Source organism: Melospiza georgiana, chromosome Z, assembly GCF_028018845.1.
Source record: "Melospiza georgiana isolate bMelGeo1 chromosome Z, bMelGeo1.pri, whole genome shotgun sequence".
In the NCBI taxonomy this organism is placed as follows: domain Eukaryota; kingdom Metazoa; phylum Chordata; class Aves; order Passeriformes; family Passerellidae; genus Melospiza; species Melospiza georgiana.
In genome coordinates, this window is record NC_080465.1 from 63979412 (window position 1) to 63996651 (window position 17240).

At 36.9% G+C, this 17240-nt stretch overlaps 1 protein-coding gene across 1 annotated transcript; it reads left to right on the forward strand.

The window, feature by feature from the left end:
- Positions 1–654: 654 nt before the first annotated feature.
- On the forward strand, positions 655–16944 carry ANXA1 (annexin A1). Its single transcript, XM_058043928.1, has 13 exons — positions 655–700; positions 4197–4275; positions 6532–6625; positions 7406–7500; positions 8211–8324; positions 8911–9001; positions 9974–10053; positions 10985–11041; positions 12363–12456; positions 12989–13084; positions 14084–14142; positions 15039–15161; positions 16576–16944. Exons 2-13 carry the CDS (start codon positions 4210–4212, stop codon positions 16633–16635), a joined length of 1029 nt encoding a protein of 342 aa, XP_057899911.1. The 5' UTR covers positions 655–700; positions 4197–4209; the 3' UTR covers positions 16636–16944.
- The last annotated feature ends 296 nt before the right edge of the window (positions 16945–17240 follow it).

The following is a 17240-nucleotide window of genomic DNA, read 5'->3' on the forward strand; positions in this document are numbered from 1 at the left end:
TTTGAACTTCAGAGATTAATCTGATTGTTTCAATCTCTTTCTAATTGTGTAGGTACCAATTATTTCCCTTATAGTAGATATGCCTTTTTCCATGAGCTTCTTTTCAAAAAAAGAAAAAGTTATTTAATTAAATACTAGACATGGCTTATTCCTGGGTTATTTCTGCATGGACCCATGGGCAAAAGCTGCAGAGCTGATAGCCACCGGATCTCCGTTAAGTGAGGATGCTGCCTTGACTCTTCACTGTTTCTTCTCTCAAAGTTTCACTGAGCAAAGATATATGTTAATATGTTCACTTTTGAAATTATATCACACATTAAAATGTGAAGAGAATTACTCAAATTTTGTTTTCTTAATATTTAATCGTGTGATCCCAAAAGATTTATGGCAATTTATTAAAAGTGGGTATGTGGCTAGGGCAGGAGAGGAGAGCTACCCTGGCTTGCTCATTTGTTCTCTTTTCCCTTCTGAAATTTGCTCATACTTTCGCCAGCGCATAGTTTCGCAATGACTTTTTTTTCCCTAATGTTTCTCGACTTTGGGTGGCTCCCAGACCTAGCTGCTGCAGATGATTACTTGGGCTGTGGAAACACTGGTTGCTGGGTGGAGTTTCCTGCACAGGCTACAAAAGCTTTGAGAGCCCTGTGCTCCTTTGCTCCGGACTGTGCAGCCCTGCGAGGCAGTGCTCGTGAGGAGGAAGGTAGGATTTTGTAGTTCATCATTGCTCTCTGTAGACCCAGCACTTTAGGAGTTGTATGCTGAATTTGTCAAGTGACCTGGTGCAAACTTTCTGTGGGTTGGACTTGTTTTCAGGGAAAAAGACGGGTGCGGGCAGGAGAAATTCTTTCCATTCTGAAACCTTTTACACAAGCGCTTGGGCAATGATTGCTTTTATTTAATGCAATTAAATAAAGGGAATAAAAAATGGGTAAATCTTCAAAAGCAAGCTTATTTGGAGTAGACAATTTCGTATGCTTTCTCTTTGCCTTTTTAATAGGCTGCTATAGAAATCTGTGGTAAAACCAGAGTTCCTAGAAAACTACTGTCCTGTGTATGTAAACATGAAAAATAGAAACAGCTGTTGATACTTTAACAAGAGTTTGCTGCATTGTGACTGTAGAGGAGTCATTGTTCATGAAAGTGATGAGAATCAAATCTCTTAGAAATCAAAATAGAAATAAAATTTTAGAAATCAAACCAATGTTTTAGAAACATAAGAGCAAAATCCTGCTTTTCTGGCTAAGAACTTGGCAAAGCCGTGTAAAAGCTGTATCATCTGGAGTTCTTCCTGCTAAATCTTTCCATAGAATTTTACAAGGATGAGGCTGTTTTTCTCTCTGATGTTTCCATATTCAGCAGATTTTCCACTGCAAAGTAAATGACTATATTAGATTTCCTGCCTATTTTTCTTACTGGGTGACATGATTTTAATTTACATCAAGATCCTGTTATTGAGCCTTTGAAAGTAACCAGGCATCTAACATGCTTCATGATATGGTTAAATAAGCATAGAAAAATGCTGTCATTTGACACAGACTGTAGTGTAAAAATCTAGTTGTGTAAAAATCTAAATCTAAAATTTAAATATGTTTAATAAAGCATTTTCACAAAATATTAAAAATTTGATTGGTCCTGTTTAAGGGTGCATCTTCAGGGGATTAAGAGCCAGGGAGAAAGCAATATTGTGGTGATTTTTGTGAAGCAACAGTTAGGGCTTTCAGTCTGGATGTCTGTCTACTTTTGCAATCCCATTGTGATGTTGGTCGTTCCAACTGGGAATCAGTAGCTTTAGTCCTTTAAATACCACATTAAAGTGGTATTTGGATTGAATGTATCCCTCCTAAATGTATGTATTGTTTACATGATCTCTTTGCCTTTTAGAGTGGCAGAACAAAGTATTGGGCAAGACCTTGTCTCCATCAGGGGACTGGTTGTCTTCCTAGATTCCAGCCTTCTTTTTTCTTATCGGCTGTAGTTTCTTTCAAAGCAGAAGAAGAATTTTATATTAAGTTGGTTTCTTACCTGGCGAAGCTAATTTAAGCAGACTAAGGTCTTCAGCTTTCCCCAACGGCTGTTGGCTACTTTGACTTATATTAAAATTGCATTATTTCTTTCCTAGATGGAAATAGATGGATCTGCATGCCAGTGTCTTTATTTCAAAAGAAAAAAAATATTAAAAGTTTTTAAGGCACAGACTTCTTTTTCTTACTGTATCAATTAAGCCAGAAAAGACATGAAGTTTTAGAGGCTTAATAAACCCAATTTAGTGTAGTCTAGTAGCCTTCTGCTCCAGCAAGCCCCAAAGGCATGGAAACCTTTAGAGCTTGGTGTCACAGGTAGGTGTGGGAATGTGTAGAAGAAAGGGATGTGCTTCCTGAAGCTAGCTCTCTCTGAACAGGGTTACTTTATCAGGAAAAACACACTTCTTCTCAGATGTGGTGCTGGGAGACTGAATCCTGTTGCATAGTTTGGAGTGGTTCTCTGCTCTGTGGATCAGTTAGTCAGCAGACATAGCAGGACATGCCAGCCTTGATGACTCAGTGTACCCAGTATGGAGACTGTGTTAAGTGTGTTCCCATCCCCTGCATGTGGCCTCCATGTGTGCTGCTGCAAAACGGAGCAGAATTCTGGGCACCATACTGCTTCATCTGCCCCTGCTAACTTCAGTCCGCAAAAGGGTGCAGGAGTCACTCTGACAGCTTGAGAAAAGTGCAGGTTGCAGTTGTGATGTGAGCATGCTTTTCTGATCCTGAATAAATAGTAGGTCGAAAAAGTTGATCCTTAAATCTGACTGAATATTCTGTCCATTATTTACCCAGTTAAGACCTACTCTAAATAGCATACAAATACAGATTTTAAATCAGTTTCAGCTTTTCTGACAGCACAGGCAGAGCTAAATTTCTTCCTGAGGGAAGGAAACAAAAGCAAGAGTTTTTTGGGGAAGAGAGAATATGGCTGGCTCTTTGGAGAGAGCTGCAGGCAGGCTGTGTGAGGTATTTGTCACTTTTTTGGCTGCAGTACAGAAGCAAGCTTTACAGTTTTGCTGTGAAGGAAAGAAAGAGGTGGGCTGCAGCTACACTCCCTGGTCCTCAACTTGTATCAAGTCAAAAGGCTGGTCTCTGTCCTTCCTACAGGACAGCAGGGATGTGTTAGCAACAAAACTAATGTAATTTTTTATAATTGTGTATATATGATCTGTACTCCAAGACTGCAAACAGAATTTTGTCTTTTAACACCAGTTTCAACATCAGTCTTGTTTACTCAGCAACACTATCTCTAGTCATTGCTTACATGTATGCTTAAAAACCAAGTCTTCCCTTGAGCTTGCTGAGGAAGAGTGTTTTTAAAAAAAAATCCAGTTTGAATAACTTTATTTGATAAACCATTTCTTTCTTCTTTCTATTTCCTCACTATTTCAGTTAACAAACAGAATACTTCCCACACCAGCAACTGAAGTTGTTATGAAGCAACCTATTCATTATTTTTGAGTACTTAATGTCACATCACTTCTCATTTTTTCCTTTTCTGCATAGGGAAGACTTTTGGGAAAGCTGGGTGGACTTTCTTTCTGAGTCGTAAAAAGCAAAACTTATTTTTATTTCCTCTTCTTAAATCAATAATGATTTATTATTATTATGTAGAAATTGTAGAAAATATGTAAAAAAAGGCAATGTATATAAAACTATCCAGATTTACTCATCTTCCTTAGAAAATGTCTAGTCAAAGAAATTACATGAAAGTATATTAACAAGGAATTTCTTTTTCCCTAACATAATACACAAGAACTCCAATGTCTGTAAATGATGAGACAAGAACCCTTGCTTAGCAGTGAATTTCAAAATGATCAAACTAAATGGGCATAGATGATAGATTAACTAACTGGTTTGTAGTAACTTCCCTTTGCAATTAAGTGCTAATGCTAGTGTATTACCATAAGCACATATATAGTACTATTGCTGTTCTTATCTAAAACTTCTGAAAGTAGCTGGGAATGTAGGGGTGAGCCGGCAGATGTGGAGCATCACATCACTCATGAAACATCAAAGTTACCTGCCTCCAATAGCACAGGCCAGTCACCATGTGGGACATTAACCACGACAGGCCGTTGTGCTAGAGAAGTGGTTTTGAGCGTAGGAAATCTTGAGTTGCACTGATGCTGAAAATGATGAAAAATTGTTTGATGCATCTCTTCCCAGAAACTCTGTCAACATGGCTATGGTATCAGAATTTCTGAAGCAGGCATGGTTCATTGACAACCAGGAGCAGGAATGTATTGTAAGTATTATCAGCTTTTGAGACCACCTTGTTTATTTGTTTGTAGTCTTACAAGTCGTTTAAAGACAGCCAAACATCATCTTTCATACATGCAAATGGAGGGAAAACAATGGCAAAACTCCAGCAGATTAGAACCGGAACCTAATTTTATTGCAGTGTATAGCCTAAGGTAACCATATAATATAGGAAGTTTGCTACAGGATGAAAAATTGCTCTTATTTGCACCTCTCAGTCCATTTATCAATTCCTCAGCAGAGCTAGTTAGTGTGATTAAACTGTAATTCCCAGTCACTGACTGACTCAGATCAGACTCTTTAATGTACTAATCTGATGCTGAGTTGTGTAAACATGTATGAACGTGTCCAGGTAATGTATGTGAAAAAACCAGGGACTCTTTGGCTGAGGTCTAGGAAGCCATGAGTTGGAACCCAGGAATGTAAAGGAGGAAGTAAAGTCACTAGAATTTATCCTAGCTTTCGTATCATATGTCATGCTCATGGTGGAACAAGCCACAACATGAAATAAAAAACCTCAATGAGTGTGGTAATACATTAGAAGGGAGCGATAGGTTGTGAGGAGTCAAGAGTTACTCTGCTAGGATGATATGGAGAATCTTTGTAATAATGAGGTGGAGATGTGAAATGAAAGCAAAGGTAAAGCAGTACGTTGTGAAATCACACAAGTTCCCAAAAAAACTTACAATTTGAAAACAAAATTTTCTTGGGTAAATTTCAGTAAACAAAAGTTTTCTGCTCTAGGCCCTTGTAGATTTTGTAATTTTGACTCCATAACATTTTGTGCACAAATCTTTGGCTCCACCGTCCTATTCCAATTCCATTCCCAGGGTCCTGAGTCATTCTTGGCTACAGTGGTTACCAAGACTTTTGTATTGCTGGTAGATAAGTTTGGCATGGAAACCAGCATACAAAGGTTAGCCTGCAAGATTGAGAAACAGGCAGTGAGACAGTCCCACTCCTTTGTTGACTTAGCAGACAAGACACAATGATCTCTTGAAAAGTATGCTGGAGACTAAAGATGCCCAGATTTAAATAAGAGATTTAAATATGGCATTTAAGTATCTCTATGCTAGAGATTTAAGTATGCAGTCTGTCTGCTCTCTTACAACTCCTAGTGAGACAATTGTGTAGGGAGATGAGCATTTAATCATCAGATGCTAGCAGTGTACAAAATTCAATGCAAACTGTTTTATGTAAAATATGTACTCATAAAACCTTGCCCTTTCTTTTGGGGTATTTTATTTTAATTGCAAAGGATTAAAGAACTTGAAATAGTTTTTGAAACAAGATAAAGACTATAGGAGATTCTGAATCATCTAGCTAAACTAGTGGTGTCTTCTAATAAGAAACCTCATTGCATATCACAACAATGGGAATTTTCTATAAATCTTTCATCCAAGAATCTTTGAGCATTTTATGATTCTGTAATAGTAGTTAATCAGTTAATAGTAGTTAAATCAGTTATTTAGTGCTGTTGAGGTGAGTGCTGTATGAGTTATTTAGTGCTGTTAGTCCTACCTGTAACTTGATGTGTCACGTTGCTGACATAGGACAAGCCAAATGATCTGATGTACAGTTCCCAGAGATCTTCAGACATTGACTAGGGAGTGCCCATGTAGGAGCAGATTCACCAGAATCAGCTAGTGGACCATGTTTTGCAAAGGCTGTGGCTTATGTCCAAAGTTTCAAAGAGGCTGGACAAGAGGTCTCCACTTCCTTGTAGGGTTAGGCTTGGACACTTCCCTGAGATCTTGAATGCAAGAAATGATTGAAAGCTTAGATATGAATCAGCTGAGGACACCTGCAATGTGATAACACAGTCAGTTTGCATAAGATAAGCAAAGAAAATAGCACTTTACTGGAAGTGCCTTTAGAATTTAATTTTGTGTTTAGAGTCTTTAAAATTTGAGCATAATTTCCTAATTATGATAGGTAATTATTTTCCTATGCAATCCAACTTACACTAAGATATAGATGTTCAGGTACCTAAACTAATTTATGAAGTACTTTTTTGTTTAATATGAGAGCTGTGAAAGGAATAGATCCAATGCATGTCCATTATTGAACCTGTTCAATTACCTGTAGCTACAAAACTGTAGTTCCCTGATGATAAAGGGCAATCCCAAATGCGTAGTTTATTTGGGCATTCAAAACTGCTTCTAGACAAAAATATTCTTTGGTAAGAGCAATATTTTTCTTGTTTCTGTTTTAAATTTCACTTTTTATTTTCCATCTGCAGAAGAGCTCAAAAGGTATCCGTGGAGTACAGACATACCCAAATTTTGATCCATCAGCTGATGTTGTTGCTTTGGACAGAGCTATTACTGTAAAAGGTAAGAGGAGTAAATATTTAACTTACTACATTAGGGCTCTTCCTTAGAAAATTTTGAGAATAGCACTGAATAAAATATGGGAGCAAGAGGCAGTGACAAGTGGGAGAGGTGCCTCTACTTTTAAAAGCTTGGCAATACATGAAATTATGCCACTTGGTGAAGAATCTCAACTCTTTGATAGCCTGACTTTGTATTATGCTTTCAGAGCTTAATGCTATATTAAAGTTCTTGAATATGTTGAAGGAAGGATTGAAAAAATGTAAATTCTAGGGAAGGAAATAATATTGCAACATACCATACTAATACTTTTTGGCTTGATTTCCATAGAATTCCTGCAAGAGGCAGTGATTATGCTGATAATATATTGTATGCTTCTGTTACATATCTCTCTTTTAATGAAAATCACATTTGGTGCTTTGTGCTTCCAAAGATTTTTCAGTTTGACTTACTGAGATTAAAGGAGAATGTCATCTAATTTGCTTTTCAATGTGGGTTCTGTTTGTTTGGGTTTTTTAGGGTTTTTTCAGTTTAGTTGAAGATCTACACTCAGAACACTCTAAGACTTCATGTATGAAATTTCTGTCCTACATGGATCTATTTATTTGGTTTCTTAGCTACATAACTAATCTTGTTAGTTTGTAGACAATAACAACTTTTCCTTTGGTTGAATTTTGAGTTTGTCAAGAAATCAAAATATGAAATAAAGCAGATAAAATAATTTAACTGGCTTAATGATGTATATCTTTTCAATATATTGGAATTTTGTTTGTTTATTTAAAGGTGTGGATGAAGCCACCATTATTGACATCTTGACAAAGAGAACAAATGCTCAGCGACAGCAGATCAAAGCTGCCTATCAGCAGGCTAAAGGAAAGGTAAAGTATATCAAACCAAGCTTAATTTTCACTCAGATTATCAAAGTTTCTCCTGGCTCAAATGGTATAGATGAGCAAAGATAGAATACTGAGTAGGATAGGAGAATTGTAGGACGGTAACAATCTTCCACAAACCTACCAATGCTGCTATAGGGAGGGGCTTCTAGTAATTTTAGAACAGTTTTGGATAGACAGTAGAATAAACCAGATTTTAATTTTTTTTCACCGCACTTGAATTTAGGTCAAATTAGAATATAGCCTTTACCTTCAGAACTTGTGGTTTTGTTTAGGGTGATGTTACATATGTTCACTTCAAACTTTATGCAATAAACAATGAGTTCAAATGTTACACAAACAACTCAGCCATAATTGTAAGAGTAATATGACATTATCTTCTCTGAAGAACGAGCAGCCTGTTTTGAGAGTCTTCTTCTGATGCTGTAAATATTTCAATGCTGTTGAACTGCAATGTGTGAAAGCACTCCAGAATACTTACTGAAAAACCCTGCCTGACACTTTAATTAATGTAAAGTGTCAAATGTGACAAATTTGAAACTTGAAGTAGGGCTTCATAATTCTTTCTGTTATATATAGGAATGATGTAGACTTAGATTGATCAGAGGCCAGACTTAGGTTTGGACTGCGACTGAACAGCAGCTACACTTCCACCATTCATTAACTTGGTGTCTTTCTTATTCTTCCTGAAACAGAGTCTAGAAGACGCTTTGAAAAAAGCTCTGAAAGGCCATCTAGAAGATGTTGCTGTGGCTTTGCTGAAAACTCCAGCTCAATTTGATGCTGAAGAATTAAGAGCCTCTATGAAGGTAAGGGAAAATCTTCAGAGAAGAACTTTCCTAGAGCACATTTGTACTGATCAAGGCCTGTAAATAACACTGGACATAGATTTCAAGGTTTGTGTATTATCTTTATTTTAACTTCATTTTGTTAAATAAAATTTTTGTATTGGCAACTCAGTTTATGAGAACAGGACCCAGTAATCCCTGCTGAATTTCAGAGTTAGAGGAGATTCGTTTGAGAGAATGAACTCCTTCTTTCCTTCTGAAAACTGATTGTTAATGGGAGCCACAGCACTTACATTAGTGTTTACATAGGAGAAAGAAAAAAGGGAAGGAGGTATTTTCTCTTCATAGATTTTACATTCTTATATTTCATGTGCACTGTTTGATCCTTTTAGCACTTCCTTTTGACACCAGTGTATTGAATGTGATAAAAATTTAATTCTAAAAGAGCTGAAATTACATAATATAGAAGCACAACATGTTTAATTTTTATTTCTCATTCCATGTGGTGTCTTCAAAGCCAAGCCAATGATTTTCATCTTATTTCTGTTACAAATTTTAAGTTTGTGCTATTGAATAACATCTCTAAAACTTCAATCACTTTTATCAGGGGCTTGGAACTGATGAAGATACCTTAATTGAGATTCTGGCCTCAAGAAACAACCAAGAGATCAGAGAAGCCAGCAGATACTACAAAGAAGGTAATTCAGAGCAAGAAAGAAGTATTAAGAAGCAAGAAAGAAGTTATACCATTGTATAACCCTATAGCAGACACATTGGATTCACAACCTCTCTTAGTATGACGAGCTGAGAACAAAATGGGAGGCAAAAGAAGCCTCACAAAAATTTGACAGAGCTGCTGTTAGGGAGATCAGGGTGACTTTTGCTGAACTATGTCAATCCCAATAGTGAAGGAAAGGATACATCACCACTGCTGGGATTGTGTTGGTCTCATGAATTGTGGAGTCATACATTCAGATGTTTTCTTGTATGCATGCGAAGACAAACTGCTTTTCTTCACCTGTAACTAAACCTTGGCTGATATTTTAAGATAAAAGGATAAAAAATCTTAGTGAGTCAGCGACACAGATGTGTTAGCAGTAGGAGCAGCCAGTGAGCCAGTGAACTGCAGGGGGAAGTCATTGGAAGAAATTACTACAATGTAATGTGGTGTCTCTATGTATTGTCTAATTGAATCCTGTTTTCTGAGATTATGAGGTAACTTTCACCAAGACGTTTCTTCTTAGATGCCTATATTAAAAACTTGATTTTTTGGGTGAGTTTTATGTTTGAGTTCAATACTGATAAGAGCAGCCAGAAGTAAGGATGTAAAAGAAAAAGGCTCAAAACAAGGTTTGTGTATTTTACAAGCAGAAACCCGAGACAAGACCTTAGAGAAGGAGAACTACCCACAAGACCTTAGAGAAGGACACTTGTCAGCACATTTTAGGTTTAACCTCCAGTTTCAAGCACATCTCAGGATTTAAAGGATATGTTATAAATAAACTCCTTTACTTGAAACCAAATTAAAGGAAAACCATATTTCTAGTGGGCATTTTAAAGTGGGAAAATTAAGAAAATACTAAAGAAGATCATAGAGTGGTTTGATGGGACCTTTAATAATTATGTAGTCAACTTAATTGATAACTTCAAAAGAAACTATTTGATTGCAGTGCTGAAGAGAGATCTGACACAAGACATCATCTCTGACACATCTGGAGACTTTCAAAAGGCTTTGGTTGCTCTAGCCAAGGTATGCTATGCTTAAGCATTTTGAGTGACAATATCTATAATCAAAAATCAATGTTCTCAAGGCTACTTTAGAGAGATGTGTAATGAATAAAGATTTAGGCAAAATTTATTTATTTATGTTGCTTTTTTAAACTCTCAAATCCTAGACCGTTAGAAACTGTCCTTAAACAAAATATGAGATTTTATCTCAAATGCCTTTTAAAACTTTATTGTAAAACAATATTTCTTTTTAATCAGTTATGCTTTTAAGACTTTTTTGTGTTATATTTAAGCACTAGAAAAAAAAACAGGCATACTGTCAAGTCAATTGACTAGAAAAAGAATATATTTTTAAAATTAGAGAAATAAAGTTCTTTTCTTTCTTGTTAATGAATGTTCTGGTAGTTAGATAATGGGATAAGGGCAGGGAGTTAACAAGTAGATGATTTATTTAGTATATTTGCATTCAAAAGTAGATGAGTTCAAACAGTGGATCTTCCCAAGTAAAATACCCTTTTAAAATGAATAAATATTTGATTTTTGAGTGCACGTATATGAATCTTGTACTTGCATACAGGATGATTTTTTGATACATCCATGTGCATGGTTTAGACTTCCAGTTTTAAATTTCAAATCAACTTGAAAGGATCTATTGAATGATCAGCAGGGATCAGGTCACAGGTTTGAAGCCTGTAGTTTTATGTCAAGAAACAAATACTTCCTGTGGATTTTTAGGCAGGAATTAAGGAATAAGTCACTGATGTATGTAGAAGTATGTTCTCTAATTACAAATAAAACAGTTTTATTCACAGGATGATTCATGTAACAGCACCTATTTCCAGTTATGTATTGGATTATGTGTGAGAGTAGTGCTGCAGAAGTCTCAAATGTTGAGCTTTAGTGAACTGAATGATTGTGAAAACCAGTGAAATTTTATTTATTTCTTCATGCAGGGTGACCGATGTGAAAACCCTCACGTGAATGATGAGCTTGCTGACAATGATGCCAGGGTATGGTCATGGGCACTTTGCAGAACTTCTTCTGACTTCTTGAGATTCCTCTGGCTGTCTGAACCCTCTGCATTGCAGTCCTGACAGATTTCAATGTCATACAGCAATCATTTCTGAGGAGATAGTATTTTACAAAGTTCATGAAAATTAATTATATGACGGAAATTAGATATTCACCCTGATATCTAGCTTCAGAAACATTTCTGCAGGACCTCGTCTAGCTAATGAAAAGCATGAAGACCATTTGAAGTTCAAGTCAACAGGTGGAGGAATCAGACCCAGTCTTGCTTCTGTATAAAAGAGTTCTTGAATCAAGGAACACGGGTGTGCTCATCTATATTCAGATCAGCTACCATACACTGGCCATTGTGAACTCCACAGTATGTTAGATAGTGGTATTGCTTTTTAGTGATGGATGTTTCGAGATTATTGGTAAACCTCACAGTCATTTCTCAATAATTCTAAAATAAGCATCTGATCTTTTTCTTACTTCTTCCAAATTAGCGGGACTATCTTTGCTAAAATCTTCATAAAACTCAGCAGTCCTTGCTGAGTTTTCACCAACAAAATGTTACATCACAGTTACAATTTAAGTTTAGATGATTTCAAATTGATTTTTTAAAAAAACCCAGCCAAGAAAAGGCCATTGAGAAATATTGCTTTAATTCCTGTTACATAAGGAGCTTAGTTCTGTCATGAGCCCTGGATGTGAAAGTAAATTAATACTTTTCCTAAGTTCAAAAGTTCATCATTGTTTATTTTGATGCAGAGTGTTAAATCTTCATGCTGTGTGGAGGTCTTTTATTTTTACCCTTAGAGAGGTTTGAGGAGGTGAGGAAAATGGAGGATACTGATTTGGCTTTTACTTTCCTGAAAGTAAAAGTGACTCCTGGAAAGATGAGGAAGTACTTAATAGATAGGTTTCTCCAACATATTGCACCAGATAGTTGCAGAGATAATTTACTCAGTGTTATGAAATCCTACCAGTCCTGAGGCTTTCGTGCAGACTGCTGTCATGACGAGTGAAAAATAACTTCGTTCAAGAATGAAGTACACCCAGGAAAGCTAGATGATGGTTGTAAAATGTCTGAAAATATGTTTTCATATTGTTGCATAGTGTTCTCTAGATACTATTAAGACATAAGTGAAGTATGAAGTGTTATTTGACAGAGCTGGAGTTAGTCTGAGGTAGAGTTTTGATCTGGATTGGATCAAGGGCCAGTGTTCATTACTAACAAGCAATGGCCCTCAAAATACAGTATTCCTATTTGAGTTTTACTATTTCAATATTGACCTTGTGACCTTCTTTTCTTTATGAGAGGCCTTGTATGAAGCAGGAGAGAAAAGGAAAGGAACAGATATTGGTGTGTTTGTAACTGTTCTTACTACGAGAAGCTACCCGCATCTTCGAAGGGGTAAGTTGAACAAAGCTCCATGCTTCTCTGGGATGATTTTTGAACATTGTCTCGTCATGAATTCAGAGAAGATGCAGATTTTCCAGACATTGAAGTATGCCTGCAGACTAAGGGTGTGGTTGGCAGCCTAGCTGTTCTTTCAGTAGCAGAGATGAGCAATATCATTTAGGCTATTAAAAAATCTGAAGTCTCAGCTGGGTTGTGATCACAGTGCCAAGCAATGGCAGCCTCCCAAAGTGGTCTTGCTTCTTAGCCAGTTTCCCTGAGACAGGGGGCTATCACACAGTGTCTGGGCCAGTCAGTTGGCCACCCCTACTCCAGCCAATGGGAAGTGAACCCTTCCATCCTACCAAAGTCCCGTTCCGTATGCCGACTCCATCAGCAGTACCTGGCGTGCAGTTACACTGCTCTTTACACTGTGCTGTCTGAAGAAAGTGAGAAGGGTGACCCACAAACAGTCCTCTGCTGCAGCAGTGAGGACAGAATAGGGCAGAGACAGAGCAGGGAGAACACTGTTCTTTCCATTATTTAGTCTTTCAGAAGTACTCCAAATACAGCAAGCATGACATGAACAAGGTACTGGATTTGGAGCTGAAAGGTGATATTGAGAATTGCCTCACTGCCCTTGGTAAGTGGTTCTGCACATTGAAACCTACTGTATGTTCTGACTAAACCTTTTATTTTTGCCATAATTGCTCTGATCAGAAATTGTTCTGTACTTACCCTGCTTCACTGAGCTGGCTAAATAATACCTTGTAAAGTCTAATCTAGTCTTGGTGATTTAATTGACACACCTAAAATAAGTTGAATGAATAAGATGAATGAGTAGAAATACCTCTCCCAATATTTGGAAGGGTCTTTTAATGGGAAGAGATGAGCTATTCAGCATAGGAATAGCTTTAAAAGAAACCCGTATGCCAAAAATGCTGTCAAAACAGATACAGTTTGTATGAAAAATCCAATAGTTTTAAACCCATCTTCAACAAAAGCCACTCTTCTCTAAGTTTCATGTTGCAAGAATACTTATAATACTGGTTATTAAAAACATTAAAAAACAAAACCATTCCTTCAGTGTTTTTGTTCAAGCAAATGTTCATACAAAATTAGTGACTGTTGTTCATGAACAGTAAGGTAAGGAAGGGACTCCCTCTTACCAGTGGATCAGGAATGTGATTAGGAACCAGGCCCTCATCTTGTTCTTAGCTTTTGTATCACAGTCAAATATACTTTGGATAAAAGAATGATTTTCATCAGATTGCTCTTAGTATCAAAATTTAACTACAACTTGGTTTACAGAACATCAGATTTCAACTTCCAGCTCTGCTATAGGAGGCATAAATGTTTTCACATTTTTCTTCTTGGGAATTGCAACACCTTTATTAATTTTAGGGCAGTAAATTAGGGAGAAATGTGTTGTTTTTATGGTAATTATTCTCCCCTGAATGAATTGCTTTCTGAGTAAACAGAGGAAAGGATCTTACTGTCCTCATACATTATGAAGAAAAGTAATAAAGAAGTACATAAATAGGGTATGTGGGTAGGAAAAATGAGAGGGTTTTGAAAGTGTTTTATTATAATTTTATTACATGTATAGCAGAAGTGACTTTGTCTCATTGCTTCATTACAGTAAAGTGTGCCACAAGCAAGCCAGCTTTCTTTGCAGAAAAACTCCATTTGGCAATGAAGGTAATCTAAGTAAAGATGATCTCTTTGTAAGCATGAGGTGCTTTATAAGCTGAAAAATAAAAAGTTAGCTAGAGGTCTCTAGGCCCTTTGTTGTAGAAAAAGTTGTAGAAAAAGACTGCCGAGGGAAATGCAGAGTATTTCTCTCGCTCCTTTTATTCCTTTCTTTGAAACTGGAGACTTTCTGTTGGAGGAGTTGTCTGTTTGCTGTAATATGCTCAGGAGGGCATCTGTCCATCCACACATATCTTTTACTGTTACAGGGACAGGAAGCAAACTGGAACCCTTCTTACGAAACAACAATTATAGTTAAAAGGGAAAAGGAGAGCAGTTATAGATGTTAGCAGGAACCTTGTGGAAGGCTAATCTATAATGAGAAATTCATGATCCTTCTGGCAAGTTTGGAGCCCATGTTAGTGAGGCAGCTGATGATCATGAAACAGTCCAGTATGTAGGTATTGTCATAACTCCTGTGACTTGGTTAGGAGCCATATGGGAAAAATTAAGTGAAACATTATGAAAATGCAGATCACTGTGCTATTAAAAGAGTAATTTAAAAAGGCAGTAAAGTCTAGGCTGTCCCTAATGTCGAGTAAGCACGGTGAAGGACATGTCTGTTTTTAGGAAACAGCTAAGGAAATGTCTAAACATACTAAAAACGTAAAAACAACAGGGTGGAGGTAGCCTATCAGGCATGATCAGGCATGTTTTGTGCTCTTAGGGCAGATATGAGACCTCCCTGTTACAAGAGATACTAAAGGAAAAGGAAAGGGGTGTGTTCATCTATAAAGAAGTCTGATGGATTAACCTAACTTGATCAAAAAGTATTTCAGTGGTAAAAGTAGCATAATTCTTTTCCCTCCTTTTTCTCCCCTGTTCTTCTTTGTTTGTTTTAACAGGGTTCTGGGACCCGGCACAAAGACCTCATTAGAATCATGGTTTCGCGCCATGAGGTGGATATGAATGAGATCAAAGGCTATTACAAGAGTCTGTATGGCATCTCCCTCCGCCAAGCCATCATGGTAGGTGTTCTCCCACGTGACACCTGAAACACAAAGCAGCCAGATGATTTTTGAAGTCCAGGAAAGATCTGTTAAATTTTCTGCTCCTCAGTCACCAGTTTGTCCTGCACAGCTCATTGTAGACAAATACCTTACGTTTCCAATGGTCCACAGGCTGGGAGACTAATTGCTTTTCCAGGTCAAAGTCGTTGTTGAAAGAGCTGTGGAATTAGTAGTGATGCATGTCTCAGGATATCACCTTACAGTAGAATCCAAGTCTCAGGATATCACCGTACAGTAGAATCCAAGAGCTGAAAAAAGAGTACAATATCCCCAAAATCTTGTCGTTGGCAGGAGAGTGGAGATGATTGCCATGACAGCTCTAAGGGAGGTATTTGGCACAACTGGATATTGTCTTTTAACATTTAGGGTACTCCAGCAAATGAATTTTTAATTTTATTAAGACGTATTTGGCCTGTTTCCCCTATGACCCAAGTAAATGAGTTAAACTAACAGAAATACTTTGTTAAAAGGGACTGACCACCCAATGTATTTTCCAGAAAATTCAAGTGGTGAGGGACTCGAAGAAAGCTAAACTGGCAAAGCATCTTTGTGGAGAGTAGTAGACATTACTGAAAAAAAAAAAAAAAAAGATGCCTTGATTGGAGTAGAAACATACTCCCTACATGTATGAAAATGCCTTTTGGATTTTTATTGATGTCAGCTACTTTTTCAGTTTGGTGCCATAGGTCACTTCAAATCTTCCTTAAGCATGTGTGTTACCTGTCATTTGGTATGTAATTACACCACCTCATCATGTTCCAAAGTGGTGATTGCATCCAAATGTCTTGAGGCGTAGCTTGGCTACACTTTTCATATACCTCTGAAAACTACATTAAAATTAGAGAAAACAAGAAGTGGATGTAATAATTACACTGCATACTTAATTCTTATTATCCATTTTTACCAAGTTGAACAAGCAATCCCATGATGAGCAGAGTATCACTGCACTGTTGGCCTTTGTTTGAGATGCTCCTAGACACAATGTGTATAAACAGTGTTTTAATACTAATGACCATTAGACACCACTGGTTAAGAAAGAAAGTTTCCCTTTATTTAGAGTAAATCTTAGATAAAACTCTTCTATGCATCTCTTCCTCACTTACGCCACTAAACCTCTCAACATTTTTACTGGCCTCATCTACCTGTGCTCCACTCTTGAAATGCATGTATTTATTTCTAGATCATACAAATAACTTCAGTGATGGTGCTTGGTTCCAGCTCAGTCTGTGGCTAACTTGTGTTTTATCAAGGGATTAATTTATATAGATGGAGCACTGGTATTTGATCAATGTATATTGAATGTTAATTGAAATTTATTTTACTTGAGACCATTATTCTAACAATTGTTGGGTTTTCATGCTTAAATTTACAGGATGAACTCAAAGGGGATTATGAAACCATCCTGGTGGCTTTATGTGGAAGTGATAACTAAGTTTCATGTTCCTGAAATGCACTCAAGCCCAGTTGCTGAAAATCTTTATATTTGCATGTCTATGTAAAACACAGGCTTTACACACAGAGGTTTCTGTGGAATGGCACTTAGTACATACATATTATGTTGAAAACCTGTAATCCAGAATGTTTTTTTTCAATATCCTTGCTCTGAACAGCATCATTATTTCTGGTTGCTGTTATTTATCCTAAGTGAAAGAATGTCCCTAAGTTTCTATACATGTGATTACTTATGAAAATGGTAGAGTTTTCATCTATGCTAAGCAAATAAACTTCTAAAAATAAAATTCATCCATGTGTAACTTTATATATCCTTTGCTGCTATTCTGCATTTAATCTCAACTTGTGTGAGTGGAGTGTGTGTAAAGGGGAAAATCACTAAACAGCTTAATCAAAAAATAATGTAGTAATATCAAGTATAGCTCTGATCTGCATAAGATTTCTTTTTGGCAGAGTGCAACAGGGTTTCAGCCAAAATGTGTCCTTGGTGAGAGCCTAGCCTAACTATTCAACTTCACAATGGGAATGGGGAGCATGTAGAATTTTAATTTAGGGTAAAGGAGAAGACAAACTTAAATATGCTAA